This window comes from Bombyx mandarina, chromosome A1 (genome assembly GCF_030267445.1).
Source record: "Bombyx mandarina strain Sakado chromosome A1, ASM3026744v2".
NCBI classification, from domain to species: Eukaryota; Metazoa; Arthropoda; class Insecta; order Lepidoptera; family Bombycidae; genus Bombyx; species Bombyx mandarina.
Window position 1 is genome coordinate 13,321,251 of NC_143234.1, and position 23,318 is coordinate 13,344,568.

The window sequence follows — 23,318 nt, forward strand, 5'->3', positions numbered from 1 at the left end:
TGGAGCCCATAGACATCTACAACGTAAATGTGCCACCCACCTTGAGATATAAGTTCTGAGGTCTCAAGTATAGTTACGACGGCTGCCCCACCCTTCAAACCGAAACACATTACTGCTTCACGGCAAAAATAGGCAGGGTGGTACCTACCAGTGAAGCCCCCTCCCGGCTAAGCGACCTCGCTCACCTGTCCTGTTAAAACTGTAAAAGCCTTCGGGACAAAAGTAACCATTCTTTCTTAAAAACAAGAACTCCAGACCAGTTGTTCTATGTATCATGGAAAGTAGAAGCACCATCTTATACAGGGGACAAGTTGAAAAAGTGTCTATCTAAAACAGAAAGTTATTGTTGGAAGAGTCACTGCAATAGCGTTAGTATAGGAAATGGAAATAATATGAATATAGCAGTTTTAAACAGAGTTAAGTATGCTGGGTTGAAAAATTTAATATTGTTCGTTACTTGTGTAGATAAAAATAATAATGCAGTATTTAAAAAAGTTAACTATTTATTTTTATTAGGTACTATTTACTTTATTAATTACCTCCATCTATACATATAAATAAAATTGGAGTGTCTGTTTGTAATATTGAAATAACCGCTTTTTACTACATGCATATGAACATATATACGGCACATACGCCAAAATAACATTTTTTTTCAAATTTTTGTCTATCTGTCTGTTTGTTCCGTAATCTCTGGAGCGGCTGGACCGATTTTGACGGGACTTTCACTGATAGGTAGCTCATGATATAAGGAGTAACTTAGGCTACTTTTTTTTGACTAGCTTCGCCCCGCGGCTTCACCCGCGGCACGACAATAACGCCGGGTAACATCGCGGGACTCAGTTATGAATCAATAATAAAATTTAATGTTTCCGAAGCGAAGCGAGGGCGGGTCGCTCGTAGTTAATATAATTTAATTTATTGTGCTGATGACTGCCGCAGATTACATACACACAATTAACACGTTCAACGTCTTACGTTTTTTTTTTTAAAAAATTATGAAATGGTGCAGCGTCATATGACGGCCTCTAGATTATCATAATATGTCCGAACGTCTTTGGACGTCTATTTTTTGGGCAAATTCCTATGGCGCATCTACTTAGCGCTGCAACGCATTCGATTTACATAGCCTACACAGCCGCGTACCCTAAATCATCATAAGATGTACCTACTTATTACGGCGGGACATTTTTGGACGTTGCTAAGCTTTGTATGGGAAAAAGGTGCGCCACAGTAGCAATACCTATTCAGAAATGAGGTTGCTCACGCGAACGTATTAACATGGCCGCTGACCGCTTCTAGAACGCTGGTTGTATCTTATAAGGATTATTAGTAGTCAATTATTAAAGGTAACGCAGCGATAGTAAGACTGGATAACACTAAATGAATGAATTTTACTAACGGATATGGTAGTACAGTCGATGCATCACAATTAAAGTTCTGCTGCCTCTCAGAATCCTATAAAAATTTTAATAAACATTAATGTTACTTAAGTAATTAATAAATAATAATTAATTAATTACTTTATACATTTCTAAATATTTTCCACGTCCAGTCACAACATTTATATTCAATATCAACTGTAATTAGCGCCATCTATGACAATAATGATAGACTAATCACATTGCATTCTTTAGCTAAATATTTTTCATTAGAAATACAAGATTTTCTACTTTTCTTTGTCTCTTGTCTTACATATTTTTATACTTACTCTGACCTTTACATATTTTTATACTTAAAAACACGTATAAAGAAGTAGTTCTCCGTTGTTATATTATATTGTGTGCAAATTATTATTAGAAATTTCTTCGTTAATTTAATTCCTAATTTTCCGAAGATACGCAGCAAAAATAAAACAACGTTTTATTTTAAAGTAATAACCAGAATCTTTTGTAATTGAATTCCAATTAGTGTCACGATTGAACGAATTAAGTAATTGATTCATCGTGTTTGTTCTTTTGATCACCGTCCTCGTCAAACTCTTTAATTACGACGAAGAGTTCGACGAGCGAACTAATCCATAGACACGGCCTACTAAGTTTCTCGCCGGATCTTCTCAGTGGGTCGCGATTCCGATCCGGTGGTAGAGCAAAGCACTGCACTTGCTAGGGCTCTAGTGTTTTGTTTTATTGTCCATGCAGGCGTACGAGCATACGGCCCCCCGATGGTGAGTGGTTACCGTCGCCCATGGACGTCAGCAATACCAGAGGCAGAGCCACGCCTACCGTTCAGTAGTAATTCAGTAGTGTTTCCAAATTCTCTCAAGTTGAGCCCGTGAGCTCACCTACCCGTTTGGGCGTAGCTGGAATAGCCTCTTATGCTAACAGCGAATAGGTAGGAAAATAAATAATAGTTTAAAAAACTAACAAAATACGCTTTTATAGAAAATCCAACTACAAAATAGAAAATAAATTTTAATAAATTTGAATTAAAAATAGTGTAAGAAGAAATGATTTTATTGTAAAAAAGCGTGGGGAGCTTTTCAGGATATTGTCAAAATAACCCTTCTACTCATATCCGTTCATAAAATATTTATAACTTATGATAACATGCAACCCACGCTTTTTTTACAATAAAATAATTTTTTCTTACACTATTTTTAGTTGAAATGTATAAAATTTATTTTGTACTCTTAGTTGGATTTTCTATAAAAGCGTATTTTGTTACTTTTTTAAACTATTATTTATTTTTCATTATTTCGTTAAATTTAAATTTTTTAAATATTTTTCTTTCATTTTTTTTAAAATTGGATTTGTCATCGGTCCTTTATAAGTAAGTATACCTACCAAATTTCGAGTTAATCCGACGTTTTGAAGTGGGCCAAAATCATGTTCAAAGATTCCGTTACAAACACACATACGTCTGAAGCTAATAAAAGCGTATGTATTAAAAAAGTATTTTAGATCATAGATAACTTTTCAAAGTCCACTAACGCCATCTATTATTGATTACTTTTCAAAGTCCACTAACGCCATCTATGAATGATTACAGGTATCGGCCGCGTCGCCTTGGACGTCCGGCTGGGTTGTCTGTCGCCACAGTTGAATAGCAATTCAGAACCGCAACGCATCATCGATGCCGCAAAGTTTGCTTTACGAAACGTTGCAGTTTTAGAACTAAAGGCGCCTTATTGGAGATACATACCGACACCGCTTTGGAGTAAATACGTGAATAACATGAATTTCTTTGTTGAGTGAGTAATCCTAGTCATACATATTATTATGAGCCTGGCTTAAAAGTACTTTTTTACTGGCTTTTTTACTGGTGGTAGGACCTCTTGTGAGTCCGCGCGGGTAGATACCACCGCCCTGCCTATTTCTGCCGTGAAGCAGTAATGCGTTTCGGTTTGAAGGGTGGGGCAGCCGTTGTAACTATACGGAGATCTTAGAACTTATATCTCAAGGTGGGTGGCGCATTTACGTTGTAGATGTCTATGGGCTCCAGTAACCACTTAACACCAGGTGTGCTGTGAGCTCGTCCACTCATCTAAGCAATAAAAAATAAAAATAAAAGTATTTTTCTCCTTGAAGATTTTTTTTTTATTGGATTGAGATTTTTTTGACTGTGTGGTATCGGCCTAAATAGTATCATCACATCGTGGCGAAACTGGAAAGATCCACCAGTGTGTTTATTGCGAGTTTTTTAACGTTCTAGATAGCGTAAAAGTTAACTTAAATTTGTATGGAATTGGAACGTTTGCCTAAGTTTGCCGCTAGGGGCATTGTATCAGATAACGGCCGTCTTTTCAAACAGGAACAGTATGTTTAGAGCGAGTTTTTTAACGTTCTCGATAGCGTAAAAGTTAACTTTAATTTGTATGGAATTGGAACGTTTGCCTAAGTTTGCCGCTAGGGGCATTGTATCAGATAACGGCCGTCTTTTCAAACAGGAACAGTATGTTTAGAGCGAGTTTTTTAACGTTCTCGATAGCGTAAAAGTTAACTTTAATTTGTATGGAATTGGAACGTTTGCCTAAGTTTGCCGCTAGGGGCATTGTATCAGATAACGGCCGTCTTTTCAAACAGGAACAGTATGTTTAGAGCGAGTTTTTTAACGTTCTCGATAGCGTAAAAGTTAACTTTAATTTGTATGGAATTGGAACGTTTGCCTAAGTTTGCCGCTAGGGGCATTGTATCAGATAACGGCCGTCTTTTCAAACAGGAACAGTATGTTTAGAGCGAGTTTTTTAACGTTCTCGATAGCGTAAAAGTTAACTTTAATTTGTATGGAATTGGAACGTTTGCCTAAGTTTGCCGCTAGGGGCATTGTATCAGATAACGGCCGTCTTTTCAAACAGGAACAGTATGTTTAGAGCGAGTTTTTTAACGTTCTCGATAGCGTAAAAGTTAACTTTAATTTGTATGGAATTGGAACGTTTGCCTAAGTTTGCCGCTAGGGGCATTGTATCAGATAACGGCCGTCTTTTCAAACAGGAACAGTATGTTTAGAGCGAGTTTTTTAACGTTCTCGATAGCGTAAAAGTTAACTTAAATTTGTATGGAATTGGAACGTTTGCCTAAGTTTGCCGCTAGGGGCATTGTATCAGATAACGGCCGTCTTTTCAAACAGGAACAGTATGTTTAGAGCGAGTTTTTTAACGTTCTCGATAGCGTAAAAGTTAACTTAAATTTGTATGGAATTGGAACGTTTGCCTACTTTTGCCGCTAGGGGCGTTGTATCAGATAACGGCCGTCTTTTCAAACAGGAACAGTATGTTTAGTGCGAGTTTTTTAACGTTCTCGATAGCGTAAAAGTTAACTTAAATTTGTATGGAATTGGAACGTTTGCCTACGTTTGCCGCTAGGGGCATTGTATCAGATAGCGGCCGTCTTTTCAAACAGGAACAGTATGCTTAGTGCGAGTTTTTTAACGTTCTCGATAGCGTAAAAGTTACAGTAACGGTAAACAGTGCCCCTAGCGGTAAACGTAGGCAAACATTCCAACTGCATACAAATTTGAGTCAACTTTTACGCTATCGAGAACGTTAAAAAACTCGCATTAAGCACACAGTATTCCCTTCCATAAAAAAACCAAAGCTTCAATCTCACGTCTCACTTGTATACGTAACACGACTTGGTTAGGATCTTGTGGCTTAACAAACATCCTGTATATTGTAGTCAAATAAAGTCAAGTCAAGTCAAATTTTTTTATTCAACATACATACTTGTTGAACGTCAAAAAGAACTCAATTCACAAAAACTTTTTTTAAATATGAGTTTTTTTTTTTTTTTTTTTAATATTCATTTTTACAAGAGTGTTAGGAACATATGTCCCTTTATTTTTGTCGCTTAGGATTTGCAGCCGTTATATCAATGAGGCACTTGAAAGGCTGAAGACGAAGAAAGTGACGTCAGAGAACGATCTCTCGCTGCTCGAACGGGTTCTGAGGAGCGAAGGCGATCCAAAGATAGCCACCATAATGGCGTTAGACTTGATCCTTGTTGGGATTGATACGGTGAGTACCCAGAGTTTTATTGTTTGTGAGTAGAGGCTACCTTATTATATTTTTTCTTTTTCTTTTTTTCCTACTGTTCTAGTAACCTCGAGGGGTTATTCTAGATTCACTGAACTGGTAGGTGAGCTCCCGGGGCTCAAACCTGACGTTGTTGCTAACATGAACTCTAGAAAGAGCCATGCTTCGCAGAATTTACCGCCGGATCGAAAACGCGACCCACTGAGAAGATCCGACGAGAACCTCAGTGGGCTGTGTCTGTGGGTAATTCTTGGTGATGATTGCACAATATTAAAATATAGAGGTTTAACACTTTAGTCTTCCGTGATCATAAAAATTGTTTGATACATCCGTAATAATGAAATTAAAATAATAAATCCTAGATTAAACCGTAAAATTAGCTATAATTAAAATTGTTAAACTTAAGAAGTAATTAAGATTAAAGCGTAAAAATCGTTTTAATTATGTCTATGACTCGTAAAATACCGTAAAAGTAATTTTAATTGTTTTTCGATTTATCTATAATAATTTAGTGGTTTTTTCGTAATTCATTAATAATATTTTTTTAGACTATCCAATAAATAACACGATACTATTATTGATAATAAATAAATAAAAGAAAATGTATTATTTTCATGTATTTCCACGAGCTGCTAGGCTTAGACTTAGAAGATAATCAAAATCACCTCATTTTGTGATTGAAACTTTCGTATTACTTATAGTTTTTTTATTAATCACGAATTAAATAATAATAAAAAACGTGAACTCCTTTAGAATTGTATCCCAATCAAGATTGTTTTTACTTTGACACCCAAAAAATAACAGAAACACACCAGATTAAACTAAAATAGTCGACGAAATTGTTAAGAAAACAATCAACCATCGGTTTTCGAATCTAATTTTCTTTCATACCTATGCTGATATCCTTGAGAGGCTATTTCAGCTTCTCCTTGACGTGTAGGTGAACTCACGGAGTTCAAACCATCTTACTCTTTTATGAGTATTGACCTTATGGCCTTATGAAGCCGTCGTGGCCTAAAGGATAAGACGCCCGGTGCATTCGTGTTGAAGCGATGCAACGGTGTTCGAATCTCGCAGGCGGGTACCAATTTTTCTAATGAAATACGTACTCAACAAATGTTCACGATTGACCTCCACGGTGAAGGAATAACATCGTGTAATAAAAATCAAACCCGCAAAATTATAATTTGCGTAATTACTGGTGGTAGGACCGCTTGTGAATCCGCGCGGATAGGTACCACCGCCCTGCCTATTTCTGCCGTGAAGCAGTAATGCGTTTCGGTTTGAAGGGTGGAGTAGCCGTTGTAACTATACTGAGACTTTATAACTTGTATCTCAAGGTGGGTGGCGCGTCTACGTTGTAGATGTCTATGGGCTCCAGTAACCACTTAACACCAGGTGGACTGTGAGCTCGTCCACCCATCTAAGCAATAAAAACAATTATAGATTTCGATGGCGGTTTGCTCGATCCTGTACCAAGCAGCAACAAGATTGGAGCAACAGGATAAGATGGCGGAGGAGATCAGAAGGGTCCTCCCGGATCCGAGCAAGCCTCTGACCTACTCGGACTTGGACAAGCTGCATTACACGAAGGCTTTCGTCAGAGAAGTTTTTAGGTAAGTTTGTTGAGGAGATAAGTCGTCTTCGGTCGCGGTCGTAGGCAGTTGTAGCATGCGTAATCACTGGTGGTAAATGTCCTTCTTCAAACGAGGCTTGGAGAGTACATAACGGTAGGCAGCGGTTTGGCTCTCTCCTTGGTATTGCTGAAGTCCATGGGCGACGGTAATCACTCACCATCAAGTGGGTCGTATGCTCTCGTCTGTCTAGAAGGGTAATAAAAAATGGTAGGGCATGTTGTGAGCCTCATTTTTGATGTTCGTTGTTTTTGTTTCAGAATGTATTCAACGGTCATCGGCAACGGTCGTACTCTGCAAGACGATGACGTCATATGTGGTTATCACATTCCAAAAGGTGTAAGTACAAGCACTACATCGAGCGATCGGCTCACATTACGCAAATTAAAATTAATTTTTTAATGTACCCTCTGAGATCATTCTTTAAGTTTATTATTTTATTTATTTATTTATTTGGGAAACAAACAGTACAATATAAACATATAATATTTTAAAAAAATATACCTAAAACAATAACCAAATATGTTTCCACAATCAAAATCACATATAAGTAGGAAGTGAACAAGAAGAGAAATTTAGAAATTTAAATTACAAAAAAACAAAAGCAACACAATACGCACATATTATTTTATACATCAACTTACACTATAAAACTATAATACTCATCGGGCTAAATCACCTTATAAATATTTTAAAATAGCTTTTCTATATGCTACAAGTGACAAGCAAAAGATGTCAGCATTAGAGAACTTACCATCATACAACCTACAAAATCTACGGACAAAAGAATTAGAAGCATATTTCGTTCGAGCCGTGGACATGTGGAAGGTCTGTTTAGAACGCGCGGAAATACGACTACATTTAAATGAAATTTTGGAAAGAAGATAGCTAGAATCAATCTCATTATTTATTATTTTATTTTTAGTAATAGTTGTTAGTAAATGTAAATTATGTAAGCGATAAATCTGTTTTGACACTGAATATCTAAATAAATTGTGCCTTAGATTCAACTAGCCCGTCAGATATTGTATAGACATATTAAAGTCGAAAATTTTAATCTTTTTTGAATGAGCTTTAACAATCTGAACTGTGTTGATTCAAAATGAACAAATATATATACTAGTTATATTAAAATACCGAATTGTGATTCTAAGCCATAATCGAATCCACTTGAACGCACATAAAATAATTTCATCAGAAGGCTTAGAAAAAATTTAATCATCTATTTTTTTTGTACTTTTTGTTACAATACTTTCCTATTATCCGGTAGCCTAAGGGGATATGCCAGCTTCTCGCAGACGAGTAGGTGAGCTCACGGGCTTAATTTGAGAGAGCTTACTAACACTAGCTTTAGAAAGAGCAGTGCTTCGCTAAATCTACCACCGGATCGGAATCGCGACCCACTGAAACATTCACATCTATACTAATATTATAAAAAGGAAAGATTTATTTGTTTGTTTGTATTGAATAAGCTCCGAAAGTACTGAACCGATTTGAAAAAAATCTTTCACTGTTAAAATTAGTGTTCCTTACTAAAACTCCAATAATGTAACCCACGGTGAAAAAAAATTACCTAAATTATAGTTATAATTACCTAAAAGAATATTTTTATTCTTTACAACGCGTGCCCTACGAAAACTAATGATGATAGAATAAAATAATGTACTACGACTTTGTAGAACACATTATATATTTACAAAAAGTGTCGCGACAGCATATGTCTAACTATTATAGTTATGCCGCAATAAGTGTTCTTTTATTTAAAAAACAAATAAAACAACGTCAAATATCGTTGAATTTTTTGTTAAAGACCCGAGCGGAGCCAGAGCGGGCCCCTATAAGCAAAGAAATGCTAATAAAATTTAAGGCAAAAGTTACACAACATGTTGATAATAAGATCGAGTCTTGTAGGTTCAAGTGGTGTTCCCGACGATCGTGACCGGAAATATGGAGCAGTTCGTCTCCGATCCTCTGGAGTTCAAGCCTGAGAGGTGGCTGGAGGGCGGCGGGAAGCTGCATCCGTTCGCCTCCCTGCCGTATGGGTTTGGCGCCAGGATATGTCTGGGACGGAGATTCGCTGACCTTGAGATCCAAGTGTTGTTGGCTAAGGTAAAATTACCTTACTTAAGACGCTCTTTAAATTTTCTTTGATGGGTGGACGAGCTCACAGCTCATCTGGTGTTAAGTGGTTATTTGGGCCCATAGACATCCTCAACGTAAATGCGCCACCCACCTTGAGATATACTCGTAAGTTCTAAGGTCTCAAGTATAGATACAACGGCTACCCCGCCCTTCAAACCGAAACGCATTACTGCTTCACGGCAGAAATAGGCGGGGTGGTGGTACCTGCGGACTCACAAGAGGTCCTACCACCAGTAATTACGCAAACTATAATTTTGCGGGTTTGATTTTTATTACACGTATTTGTTTACCAACGTTTGATGTTGTGTCTAAGCGATTATTGAATCAACGTTTTTTATGAAATTAACTTATCGTTAGCTTGGCTTAAACGTTTGATTCACAAAAAATATCACAATTATACAGTTTTATCTAGAATACTCATCGCTTTTCTATTAAATACAAATTACTAGTACATCTGTTAGTTATATACTAGACAATGACCGAGCTTTGCTCGGTTTTTTTTTGATAACGCCATCATGTTGTGTCTTTAAAGCGGTTAGTTGCCCTCAATTAAGAAAAATAGTATTATTATTCGCCAATAGACGTCGGGAAGAGTTAATCATTGAAAACACGAATAAAACAACATTTTCTGAAAATAAATCGTTGCTAGATCGATTTATCGCCCCCGAAATCCCCTGTATAGTAAATTTTATGAAAATCGTTGAAGCCGTTTCCGAGATTCAGATTATATATATATATATATTAATATACAACAATTGCTCGTTTAAAGGTATAAGATAGTAGTTACGTCACGTAGATTTAGACGATCCAATTTACCGTTTTCTTTTAAATTTTACTCTTTAGTTGCTGAGCCGTTACCGGCTGGAATACCACCACGAGCCTCTGGACTACGCCGTTACGTTCATGTACGCGCCGGACGGACCTCTGCGTCTGCGCATGATTGAACGATGATCACTTCTATCAGTGTGCTTAGTGCGAGTTTTTTAACGTTCTCTATAGGGCTTTTTTTTCCTACCTAAGCTGATGCCTTGAGAGGCTATATCAGCGTCGCCTTAACTAGTAGGTGAGCTCACGGGGCTCAAACCTGATGACGTTGCTAACACGAACCCTAGCAAGGGCCGTGCTTCGTAGAATCTACCACCGGATCGGAAACGCGACCCACTGAGAAGATCCGGCGAGAAACTCAGTGGGCTTTCTCGATAGCGTAAAAGTTAGCTCATATTTGTATGGAATGATCGTTTGCCTACGTTTGCCGCTAGGGGCGCTGTTCCAACTGCATACAAAATTGGTAAATAACTTTTACGCTATCGAGAACGTTAAAAAACTCGCACTAAACATAGACATTAAATTTTATAATTTAGTTGCACGTTACACGGAAATGATGTTTATTTAAATCGCAATAAAGCTTACTATTATGTGGCATTGTATCGGCCCGATTTCGTAGACCGTTTCTTTTTAGAGTCCGTAACCAAAAAATCGGTGTACATTTGGAGTTCGGCTTTTTTAAAGTTAATGTCGAGTAAATAATTCGTTAACATTTATGTTTAAGAATATTTTAATGTGCTCTCAATTGTTCAAATACGTTTTTGTTAAATATACTTAAGTGACAATGGATCTATTGTAACGGCATGAATAATAAAATAGAAATCTGTAATAAAATTGTTCGTTAATAAAAATGACTCCTTATGAATTTTATGATTGTTTTTTTTTTATAATTTAGTTTTTTTTATTTTATTACTATCGTCATCAAACATCGAAAGAGACCTTAAGAAAGTGTTTCCATTCCCAATCGAAGGGAAATTCATTATATGTATAGTCCAATTGAAAATTTGACCTTGTGTCTCAAGATATGTGGCGGAAAACACGTTGTGATGACAATGGGCATCACCGGTATTCTCATTTATTCATCATCATCATTATCCTGCCCTTCTTCCAGTTACCTGGGGTCGGCGCAACATGTTTTCTCTTTCCATACTCTTCTAATATATACCATTTCTTCGCTCACTCCCCTCTTACCCATATCGTCTTTCACGCAATCCATCCATTTCTTCTTAGGTCTACCTCTCCCTCTATATCCTTCCACATTCATAGTAAACTTTTTCTTACCAACCTCATTTTCATTTCGTCTCATCACATGTCCATATCATCCCAAACGCGCACTTCTCAGCTTCTCTGTCACAGGTGCCACTTTCAGACTTCCTCTAATATATTCATTCCGTATTCTATCCATTCTCGTTACTCCACACATCCATCGCAACATTCGCATCTCTGCTGCATGCAATCGCCTTTCATCCTCATTTAATACTGCAACAAAAAAACTCAGATACCGAATACGAAACCTAATATAGACTCCGACCTATATTAGAACCCGGAAACGGAGATACGTCAAGTACTGGACGAACAGAGTGAACGAAATAGCGTATTAAATAAACATTTTTAATAGAACTAGAGGTCCCGCAGTAGTCGAAATTCGACTATAATTAATTGGAATTGTAAGTTTGTACACTATTATGATTGTACTTTATACTTCTATAATAACAAATTTCGCCACTATAAAAATATTAATAAAGACAAACAATATTTAATCTATTCTCAATTTGACCACAGACGTCAAGAACAAAAGTTTGACAATAAATAGTATGCATGCGTGTGTGCATCAAATACATGGTATGTAGTGTGTGTAATGTTTTCTTTATTGATTTAATGTATCTTTTATGCATTATTTAAAAAAAAATATTAGCGTTGTGCACTTCATCTCTATATTCTCTATAAGTGTGGAAAATTTCATACTCCTCCGTCCGCGCAATTTTCGTAAAAAGGGATACAAAGTTTTTGCTTCACGTATTAATATATAGACAATAACGCTAATTACATTGAAAATGTTAAAACGGCGATAACTTTTTGTTCGATGTACCTTGCGCGGGATGTTTGCACGGTAAATATCGTTCTTACACAACTCAAATTATGTCTAAGAGGAAATTAGTTAATATTTAGTTTGTAGGCGCGACTGCTTAGCAGCGAGTTGAAGAATGTCAAATATAAATACACAGTATAGATTATTTGTAGTGACTTAGTTTAGTTCAACATAAAAGATAGAGAATCGTGTAATTAAAATTATAATTTTTTTTTTTATTGCCCTTTTAGGCAGACGAGCATACGGCCCACCTGATGGTGAGTGGTTACCCATGGACTTCACTTTGGCACTTTTGGTAAAAATTAATAATCAAAATGATTTAATCAATTTATTTCCTTGGACATTAAAATTTAAGATAATAATCGATTTTTCCATTTTCTGGAATTAAATAAATTTAATTAGCTTTTTTTAATATAATATAATTATGAGTCACCCCTAGTGCAAAATTTATAATTGTTATTAAAATTTAAAATTAATTTAAGCTGAAATGCAATTAGAACAGCAGTGGAAACATTCGTTCGGTGTTGAGACACACAAAAAAAATCTCTCGTGTATAATTCGCAATTTTTCAAGCAATTTAAATAGTACACATTTATTTATTTCATTATTTTGGAAACTAATAGTACAACACATCCACACATTTATTACTGGTGGTAGGACGCCTAGTGAGTCCGCACAGGTGGGTACCACTACCTTTTCACTGGTGGTAGGACCTCTTGTGAGTCCGCACGGGTAGGTACCACCACCCCGCCTATTTCTGCCGTGAAGCAGTAATGCGTTTCGGTTTGAAGGGTGGGGCAGCCATTGTAACTATACTGAGACCTTAGAACTTATATCTCAAGGTGGGTGGCGCATTTATATTGTAGATGTCTATGGGCTCCAGTAACCACTTAACACCAGGTGGGCTGTGAGCTCGTCCACCCATCTAAGCAATAAAAAAAAAAACCTTGCCTGTTTTTGCAGTGAAGCAGTAATGCGTTTCGGCTTGAATAGCCGTTGTAACTATACTTGAGACCTTAGAACTTATATCTCAAGATGGGTGGCGCATTTACGTTGTAAATGTCTATGGGCTCCAGTAACCATTTAACACCAGGTGGGCTGTGAGCTCGTTCACCCATCTAAGCAATAAAAAAAAACAAATTTCATGAATTGAGCCCGCCATTATTATTATCATTGTTGAGATATTAATTCAACCGTGTTATTATCATAAAAATCTCGGTATACTGAAATAAAATTCTTTACCGTACACATTCAACATTACTCGCTAAATTAATATTTGTCTAAGCATAAAACTGATTCGTGGCCAATGTCCGGGACAAATAGTATTTTATAGAGCCTATTAAACTATTATGTTTCGCGGAATGAGGTCTTCTCTTTGCGGAATGAGGTAATTGAGTTTCGCCTACACGCTTAGGGCCGTAGGCGAGGTAAATAAGAGTCGATTGGATTAAAATCATTCTCGGATAACGAACACGCCGTCTTAAATGACACAGAATTCGAACCAAGCAGACTTTTTCCGGAGTCGGAAAATTGTATTCGTAATGGGTCGAATTTGTAAAGGGTATGCGAGCGTTCCTAGGCGTAACTGAGTAAAAAAGGTCACTGTCACAGAGTCACTAGTCTAAATGATAAGATGCCCTTGGCTCTCATTTTAAGAAATTCTATTATGCCATTGATCGAAGATTATGCCGGTGCTGCGGTGGAGGCTTTCCCTACCTACGGGTAAGAGAGCTCACGGGTTGAATCTGAGAGAGCTTGCTAACACTAGCCCTAGCAAGAGCAGTGCTTCGTTGAATCTACTACTGAATCGGAATTGCGACCCACTGAGAAAATCCGGCGAGAAACTTAGTGGGTTGGGTCTGTGGGTTAGTTCGGTCATCGAAATAGTACGGTGACAGGTCCTTGAAGAGCCTGAAAGCACCGAGAGTGGATCCGGGGAATCCGACAAGACATGTTTTAGGCGATAGCAGCTTTGCTTTGCTTGGGAGCACTGCGTGAGCATAAACTTCGATAGCGGTAAACAAAAATACGGTTCAAAATATTGAGGTATATATTTAGTTACCAATGACGGTCACAACCGAGAGGCATGTGTGCTGTGTTATTAGGAATTTGACACGACATTACGACCGTAACATTGAATTAACACTGCTGAGTCACGCGAGGACGCTTGAATGGACATCGAATCGCTAAACGAAATAGAAAGTGTAGTACTACTGAGTCAACAGCGTGTTTTTTGTTTCCGAAATCTACGTTCGTTACAATGAGTGTTTTCATTTCTAAAGAATACAGTAAGTTGTTTTGTTGAGGTGGTAGGCTGACTACGTCACTACGGATCCTCCCGATCCATTGACGGTGCTTTTAAGTACCACAAGCACCACTTCAGCCTTTCAAGTGCCTCATTGATATAACGGCTGCAAATCCTAAACGACAAAAATAAAGGGACTTATGTTCGTGATACTCTTGTAAAAATGAATATTTAAAAAATAAAATAAAGACATGCCCGCTGAGTTCCTTGCCAGTTCTTCTCAGGACGGCGGCTAGTTTTTGTGAATTGGCGGTAGTTCTTTTTGACGTTCAACAAGTATGTACTTTCATTTATATTTTATCTTCTTCTATATATATAAAAATGAATTGCTGTTCGTTTACACGTCATCTCGGATCCTCCCGATCCACTAACGGTGCTTTTAGGTACTTCGAGCACCGGTCGCCGTCCTCGTCGAACCCGTTTCTTGCAACGAAGGGCTCGACGAGCGAATTAACCTACAGACACAGCCCACTGAGTTTCTCGCCGGATCTTCTCAGTGGGTTGCGTTTCCGATCTGGTGGTAGATTCTGCGAAGCACTGCTCTTGCTAGGGCCAGTGTTAGCAACACTCCGGTTTGAGCTCCGTGAGCTCACCTACATGTTAGGGCGAAGCTGAAATAGCCTCTCAAGGGTATCAGCATAGGTAGGGAAAAGAAAAAAGGCTGACTGTGATTTAGAACATACGATTTTTGACTAACATATTATATTTTCTGCCGCGAAAATGGCGATTCAGTGTTCCCTGAAAAGCTCTGACTCGTCTGTGGCGTACCGGGTGAGAGAAGCCGTCTTTTTGTAATTAATGGTGCGACGGTCTTTTTTTTTCGGAAATGATTTCAATACTCCCTGTAATTATGATCTTGGCTCTGTTGTTAGATAAATTTAAAGTAGTTTAATGCGAGATACTTTAAACTAGCGTCTTTTGATGCGAAGTATTTGAAACTAGGCTCTTCTGATGCGAAATACTTTAAGCTGGTGTCTTTTCCGTATGATGTTTCCCACATTGACAATAAGTTTTAACCACCATCCAAAGGCACAAAAATGCAGTATCCAACGATTACCTTTTTTTTTAAAACTTGGGAATCCATTTACGAATACCCGGTCATGGGGAGTAGCGCCCGGTGTGTTGGACTCCGGCACCTCCCGAGAGGAAGAGGGAGACGAGGAGGGCGAAGGTCCTCCACCTCTTCGACTTCCTCACAGGAGACTACGCCTTGAAAAATGTGCGTGAGGCGCTCACCCCGCGAAACCAACTACCGACTAAGCCCCATCGAGCTCCACCACACCGGCTACACCAGACCTATGGTACCGCAGTGCACGCCGAAAATCCAACAATTACCTACTTAATTTAACAAATAACAGACATTTTTAATGCAAATTCGATTTAATGAAATTTGAAATACAGGCTTAGCGAATTTAACGGCCGTCTGGTGTAGTGGTAAGTGACATGGTCACTACACAAGGGGGTCGCGGATTCGAATTCCGCCAAGGGAAGATATTTTTATGATAAATATATGTCGGAGGAGAAACACTGAAGGAATGTTTTACATAGTGTGACGTCACCATTGCTGACGTCACGGTCATTAAGTTCTCGACGATGACTCATGTTTGGGCTTCCGAAACAAAACTTCACGAGAACTTTGTGCGTGGCGTATATTTCACGAGAAGCGTAACAACGTTCAGAGAGATCCGTACTGTACTACGGCTCGGACACGAATGAATCAGCGCTTTTTTTTTTTTTTTTTTTTCCTACCTAAGCTGAGAGCCTTGAGAGGCTATATCAGCGTAACCCTAACTTTAGTAGGTGAGCTCACGGGGCTCAAACCTGACGATGTTGCTAACACGAACCCTAGCAAGAGTCGTGCTTCGCAGAATCTACCACCGGATCGGAAACGCGACCCACTGAGAAGATCCGGCGAGAAACTCAGTGGGCTGTGTCTGAGAGTTAATTTACTCGTCGAGCCCTTCGTCGCAAGCGACGGGTTCGACGAGAACGGTGACCGGTGCTTGAATTACCTAAAAGCACCGTTAGTGGATCGGGCGGATCCGAGATGACGTGTTTTGGGCGACGTCGACTGCTTTCCATTCTGTCCGCAGGATCGGGAATGTAGTTACCGGCGGCCACGATGAGAGGGTTCTCGTGTCGTGCCGCTTTATCGAAGTGGCGCATGGACGCCGACTGCAGATACTTACTGATGGACTCTAAGTCCAGGTCGTCATGGAGGTCGACGTTCCTGACGAACCACGGGGCTCCGACGGCTATCCTGCAAAAACGGGATTGAATAATTTGAAATGTTTTTAGGTGTATGCGGGCCGCGTGAGCGAACACTACACTTGCATAGGTCATGACGGGGCGTATGCAAGTTTTGTAGAGTGTCACCTTATTTCTAAGGGACATTTTACTTCGCCTACATATCATCGGGTAGAGACGTCCTAGAATGAAGGCGGCACGGTCGCGTACCGTCTTAATGTGGGGGCGGAATGTCATCCTACTGTCGAGGGTGACGCCTAAGTACTTGACCTTCGGGGCCCACGGTATGGGCTGGTCGAACATCGTGATTGGGCGAACGGCGGGGGCGGGGGTGTTGACGCGCCTAGTCGGGAGAGGGATGCTCAGCGTGGTGTTCGGAGGGCGACCCCTTTTGAAGAGCACCGCTGTGCTTTTCGTGGGGTTAATGTCGATGCGCCACTTCCGGAACCACTGTCCCATGGTGGTGGCTGCGGTCTGAAGTCGTCGATGAAGCAACGCCTTCTTCCTACACGAGTAGTAGATGGCGGTGTCATCGGCGAAGAGCGCCAGATGGGTCTCCGGAGACCGGGGTATATCGTTGATATACAAACTGAATAGTAACGGGGAGAGGGCGGAGCCTTGCGGGACTCCGGCTGTGACGTGACGGGGCCGGGAACGCGTTCCCTCGACTCGATATCGGAACGAATGGTTCGACAAGTAGTCTCGTATGATGAGCACGAGTCTGTCTGGCACTCCCATGTTATACAGTTTGAATATCAAACCGTTGTGCCAGACTTTGTCGAACGCCTTCGCTATATCGAAGAAGAGGGCTCCTGTCGGAATGGGTTTCCGCCTGTTCAGCCCTAGTAAGATGTGCTCCGTGAGGCCGTGCACTTGATGGACGCACGAGTGTCTGGCGCGGAATCCAAACTGCTCGTCTATAAGAATTTTATTCGCGGATACGAAATCCCAGAGGCGTTTACGAAGGAGCCGTTCGTATAATTTGCCTATCGCCGGGAGGAGACTGATGGGGCGGTAACTCGCGGTTTCGTTATTCGGTTTGCCCGGCTTGTGTATGCCGATAACGTCCGCTTCTTTCCACGCCGCGGGAAAGATGCAGTTCGTCATAGCAGCATTTAATATCGTGGCCAACATCGTTATCAGTTGGGCTGGTAACAGTTTTAGCGCGCGGTTGCGGATGCCGTCGGAGCCGGGAGCTTTCCGTGGTTGTAGGCTATCGATCGCCTCTTTAACCTCGGAAGTGGTAATGGGGGGTAACGCGTCCGAGGGCGGCAGGGAAGCTCTGCGCTCGACCTCCCTGTCGACGAACTCGGTGTGTTCGGGGTCCGCGTGTTGAGTGCTGGTGGTGCACTGCTCTTGCAGTGCATCGGCCAGCAACTCTGCCTTGTCATCGTCATCGTAAGCCGGTGGTTGGCCTGAGGGGCGTACGAGAGGCGGCATAGTGACGATAGTTTCGGACTTGAGGGTCCTAGCTAGTCGCCAGTATGCTTGGTGAGTGGGCGCGAGTTCTTCTAAATAACTATCCCAGTTTTCGTTTCGGGCGTCGCTTAAGCGGGATTTGACCTCCCGCTGTAAGCGACGCATCCGAGTCCGGTTTGAATCCGTGGGATATCGATCGTAGGCCCGGATTGCCGCGTTTCTGATTCTAACGAGGTCCCTAAGATCGGGGGAAAGTCTGATGCGGTGGAAGGAGTCCTCCACATCGACTTGTTTCGAGGATCTTATGATCGCCGTCGAGACGTGATCAGTGAAGATGTTTATGGATTCGACGGTATCCTCGGGGGATGGAGTTGAATCCGGGCCGCAAGGGAGGATTGGTGGAGCGGTGTCAGCTAAGCACGTGCCCAGCTTCTTCCAATCCACCATGGTCCTCGTATCTGGTTCGCGGTTGAGTGGGCGACCGAGCTGCATGACAACAGGTCGGTGGTCTGAGTCGAGTTCTGACATTGCCTCGATGGAGCGTAAGCGCAGAGTTACGTTCCTCAGCAGTGCCAGATCTATTGTGCTCGGACGACGCGCGGCGTTGTACGGATAGCACGTGGGGGTCGGGGGGTTGAATATTTCGAATGTGAGGTCGTCTATGAACGCGTCGAGACGCCTACCGTTCACATTCGTGCGATGGCAGTTCCACCTAGTGTGGTGGCAATTTAAATCGCCTGCCAGGATGACCGCGTCCCCCATACCGAGCAGTGTCTCGAGGTCACTGCTCAGGAGGGGTTTGTCAGGGGGGAGATAGACGGATGCGATGACGATCGGCTGGGAATCAGCGCTAGATAGAACGGCCGCATTTATAGGGCTCTGTACACGTCACTTTGACGTTTGTGTATCGTTGATATTCCGAACTATTGACCCGGATGCGACATATAAATGTCTTTTCCAGGGTTATGGATGTATATTAAATATATGTACGTGTATAATAAAAATCTTACATTTATTTCCGTTATCTGGTACCTGTAACACAAGTTCTTTACGAACTTACCACGGGACCAGTTAACGTGGCATGATTGTTATTAAATATTTAGTTATTTAGTTTAGCTTAGCGAATAACATCATGTACTTAAAATATTTACATTATTGAACTCTCACAGAACCAACGGTGATTTTGATTTTTGAAAGTCGCAGAACAAAACGAATAAGACCATCGGGGCCCTTCGAGATATTTCTTTCTATCAAACAAACCGTTAAGCTAGGCGCTCTTGAGTTTTTAAACGAGTTAAGATCGGTGCCGGAAATAATTTCACTCCGTTACAGTTTGTGGCAACATTTGGGGCCTCATCACAGAAATACGTCATTTTTGTTGGCAGGTACGCGAACAGATAAATTATGTGAACATTTCTATTATGTTCATTTAGTTTTTATTCAGGTTCAAATGCGTTATAATGGTGGGTCGTTCACTGTTTAATATCTGTGAAAGTAGAAAATAGTATGGGCTACCGACACCCAAATCGCTGGACGTGAATTATTGGGTTCTACCAAATCTCTTCGCTTCTCATTCGATTCATCCAATTTTATCCCATGATGAAATTCAGATAAATCATCTTCATTTCATTCCGTTCTATTACATTCTTCAGATAGCATAGTATTTAATATTAAACAAAGGCTCTGGTAAAGAGCAATTGAGCCTGTCAAATAACATCAAACATCGCAAAAATAAATCAACGTAGTCTATTAAAGAGGTTACGGTATTTTTATTCAAATTTTCGCATAGGTTCATACGCTCACTTCACGCTCGTTCACCTCAAAGTTAATGCTGCTTGAAGACATACAGTCTAAACAGTTAGGGTATAAAACTATCCTTAAAATCGGTACATAGAAATACCTCACTGCCTGAATATGATTCCGGCTATAAAATGTGTAAGGTGTAGCAGTCCAAATATTTGAACTTTAGAAGCGTGGTAGCTTAGTAGGTAGTTTGGGATGGTATGGACATGTGATGAGACGAAATGACGTTTACGATGGTATGAATGTGGAAGCCTTTAGAGGAGGAGGTAGACCTAAGAAAAAAATAGATGGATTGCGTGAAAGACGACATGTATAAGAAGAGAGTGAGTGAAGAAATGGTATTTGATAGAAGAGTATGGAAGGAGAAAGCATGTTGCGCAGACCTTAGGTGATTGGGAGAAGGGCAGCAGAATGATGATGAAGATGAAGCATTGTAGCCTGAACTATCACTGTTCCTAATGTTAGCAGCTGGTTGACTAAAATTTTTTTTAAATCGTAAAACGCAGTTAACACCTTCCTCATTATAGTTCTAGCCACCTCGAGAACCCTCATCTGTTCGTACAACTGTTGTCTGGTACTTCAAACTGGAGCAACATAAATAGCAGAGGAGAAGCAGGGCGGTATCCGGAACATAACTCGTATTTATTTTATTAGCTACATTTATTTATTTGGGAAACAAACAGTACAATACACACATATAATATTTAAAAAAATAGCTAAAACAATAACCAAATATGTTTCCACAATAAAATCACATATTAAAAGTGAACAGAAAAGAAAAATTTAGAAATTTAAGTTAAAAAAAAACAAAAGCAACACAATACGCACTTATTATTTTATACATAAATTACACAATAAAACTATAATACTCATCGGACTAAATCACCTTATAAATATTTTAAAATAGCTTTTCTATACGCTGCAAGTGACAAGCAAAAGATGTCAGCATTAGAGAACTTAGCATCATACAACCTACAAGATCTACTACGGACAAAAGAGTTAGAAGCATATTTCGTTCGATTTCATATTGAATGAAGTATATTCATTTGTTAGGTAAAACATCGGCTTACGTTTGAGAGATTTTTGCAAAAGGCCCACAACACTTTTAATTATTACGTATGGACAGCTTTAAGAAAGCTATCAAGGTTTTTTTTGGGATTAAAGATTTGTATCTGGTCCAGTGATCTTACCGCTTAGTGAGCACTGATAAGTGAACTCAAGGACTCAGATATTCTAGGGCTACGGTTCTTCCACTGAATTGGAATATCGTTGCGCTGAAAATAATGGACTAATAGCCACGATCGAGTGGTTGGCCACACATGTTCTCGACTGTGTTTTTTTTAATACGGTACCAGAGATATACTGTTTTGACTATGAACATATGTGATATGACTAAGTTGAATATACTAATACGAGTATTATAAAGCTGAAGAGTTTGTTTGTTTGAACGCGCTAATCTCAGGAACTACTGATCCGGTTTGAAAAATTCTCTCAGTGTTAGATAGCCCATTCATCGAAAAAGGCTATATAACATCACGCTAAGACCAATACAAGCGGAGCACCGATAAGGATTTTTCAAAATCGGGGTTATTTTTACCTTTTGAGAGCTTCCGCTGCGTGCGCTGTAGAAACGGTAAAAGTTTCGCTAAAATAATGTATGAGAGAATTATTCTCCTTTAAATGATCTAAAAAAAGTCCGCGACAGTATATGTCTATATGTTATGGTTGGCTGACTATAACGTTTTTTATGCTAACCAAATTTGTTCTAAAATAAAGCATTTTATTTGTAAACTATTCCACGCGGAAGATGTTGCGGGCAAAAGCTAGTACACGAATAAAGCGTAGAGCGGAACGCCTTTCTCTTGTGTTGAATGCACGAGGTATCAAATGACATACGACCTAAGTTTCCTTTACAACTGTCATTGTCATATACGAGTATTTTCCCAGACGAGCCGTGTTCAAGCCAAGCTAGTGAAATCTTACTTTCTTATGTAGAAGCAGTGAGAAAATATTACAATACCTATACATACGCTATGTGCTTGAATTTTTTTTTAAATAGTTGTTTTTTTTTGCTTAGGCGGGGAAACGAACTCACAGCTCACCTTTTGTTACGTGGTTAGCGGAGTCCATAGATATCGGAATGTCGATGATTGACGGTTTGATTTTTTATTTTTCAATGTTCCTCCTTCGTCGGGGAAGTCACTGGTGACATGGGTCAAGTGTCATTTTGCTATGATGTTCACTGATCAAATTAAGATTAGGCTAATTGATAATATTTTTGTTTTATTTAAATCGGCTGATTTGTTCTGAGTTTGACAAATAGAATCTAGCATTATAAGTGTTGTTAGTTGTGAATTCATTGCCTGGACTTCAGTATCACTCTTTAATATATCAAATTTATGATGATTGTTAGCATTAGGATCCCAATAGTGTTTTTGTTTAAGTAGTTTTCTCAGTAAAGTTTTATGACTAAAATAAATAATTAAAGACTCTCGTCTTTAATCAGAATTTTCAATCTATTTCTGTCAAAATTAAGAATGAACAGTGACGTCATTTTTCAATAGAATAATATTATGCTTTTACTTATTGGCTTGTGTCAGGAGTGACTTTGGTCGGTTTTTTCCTAAATAGCTGTAAAATATTATTACTTTTTTGTTATTGCTTAGATGGGTGGACGAGCTCACAGCTCACCTGGTGTTACTGGAATCTACAACGTAAATGCGCCACCCACCTTGAGATACAAGTTCTAAAGTCTCAAGTATAGTTACAACGGCTGCCTTGCCCTTCGAACCGAAACGCATTACTGCTTCACGGTAGAAATAGGCGGGGCGGTGGTACCTACCCGTGCGGACTTACAAGAGGTCTTACCACCAGTAAGAATAGAAATAGTTAGTAATAGAAAAGAATAAAATGAAATGCCTTGACAATCCTAACGAACTATACCTACGTATTAATGTTTAGATACGATTTTAAACAGTGGCTACTTTCAGTCTCGTTTGGGCTTGAACAGGCTCTGTCGGCGAGAAGATTACGAAGTTCGTTTCCATTGCTGCTTGGAATATTATAAAAATATACATATATACTATATATACTGGTATATATATACTGGTGGTAGGACCTATTGTGAGTCCGCGCGGGTAGGTACCACCGCCCTGCCTATTTCTGACGTGAAGCAGCAATGCGTTTCGGTTTGAAGGGTGGGGCAGCCGTTGTAACTATACTTGAGACCTTAGAACTGATATGTCAAGGTGGGTGGCGCATTTACGTTGTAGATGTCTATGGGCTCCAGTGAGCACTTAACAACAGGTGGGTTGTGAGCTCGTTCACCCATCTAAGCAATAAAAAAATATATAATTAATACCTTACCTTCAGTCAGAGCAT

General features: G+C 39.7%; 1 protein-coding gene across 1 annotated transcript in view; it reads left to right on the top strand.

Annotated features, from left to right (window-relative positions):
• The window catches only part of LOC114246256 (putative cytochrome P450 301a1, mitochondrial), a 32,430-nt gene extending 21,486 nt beyond the window's left edge, over window positions 1-10,944 (top strand). Inside the window, exons 3-8 of the mRNA XM_028178713.2 lie at window positions 2,992-3,193; window positions 5,293-5,455; window positions 6,920-7,089; window positions 7,368-7,446; window positions 9,019-9,216; window positions 10,093-10,944. Coding sequence (XP_028034514.2) covers window positions 2,992-3,193; window positions 5,293-5,455; window positions 6,920-7,089; window positions 7,368-7,446; window positions 9,019-9,216; window positions 10,093-10,200 — 920 coding nt within the window. The 3' untranslated portion in view covers window positions 10,201-10,944. The remainder of the gene's footprint in view (window positions 1-2,991; window positions 3,194-5,292; window positions 5,456-6,919; window positions 7,090-7,367; window positions 7,447-9,018; window positions 9,217-10,092) is intronic.
• Window positions 10,945-23,318: the final 12,374 nt, after the last annotated feature.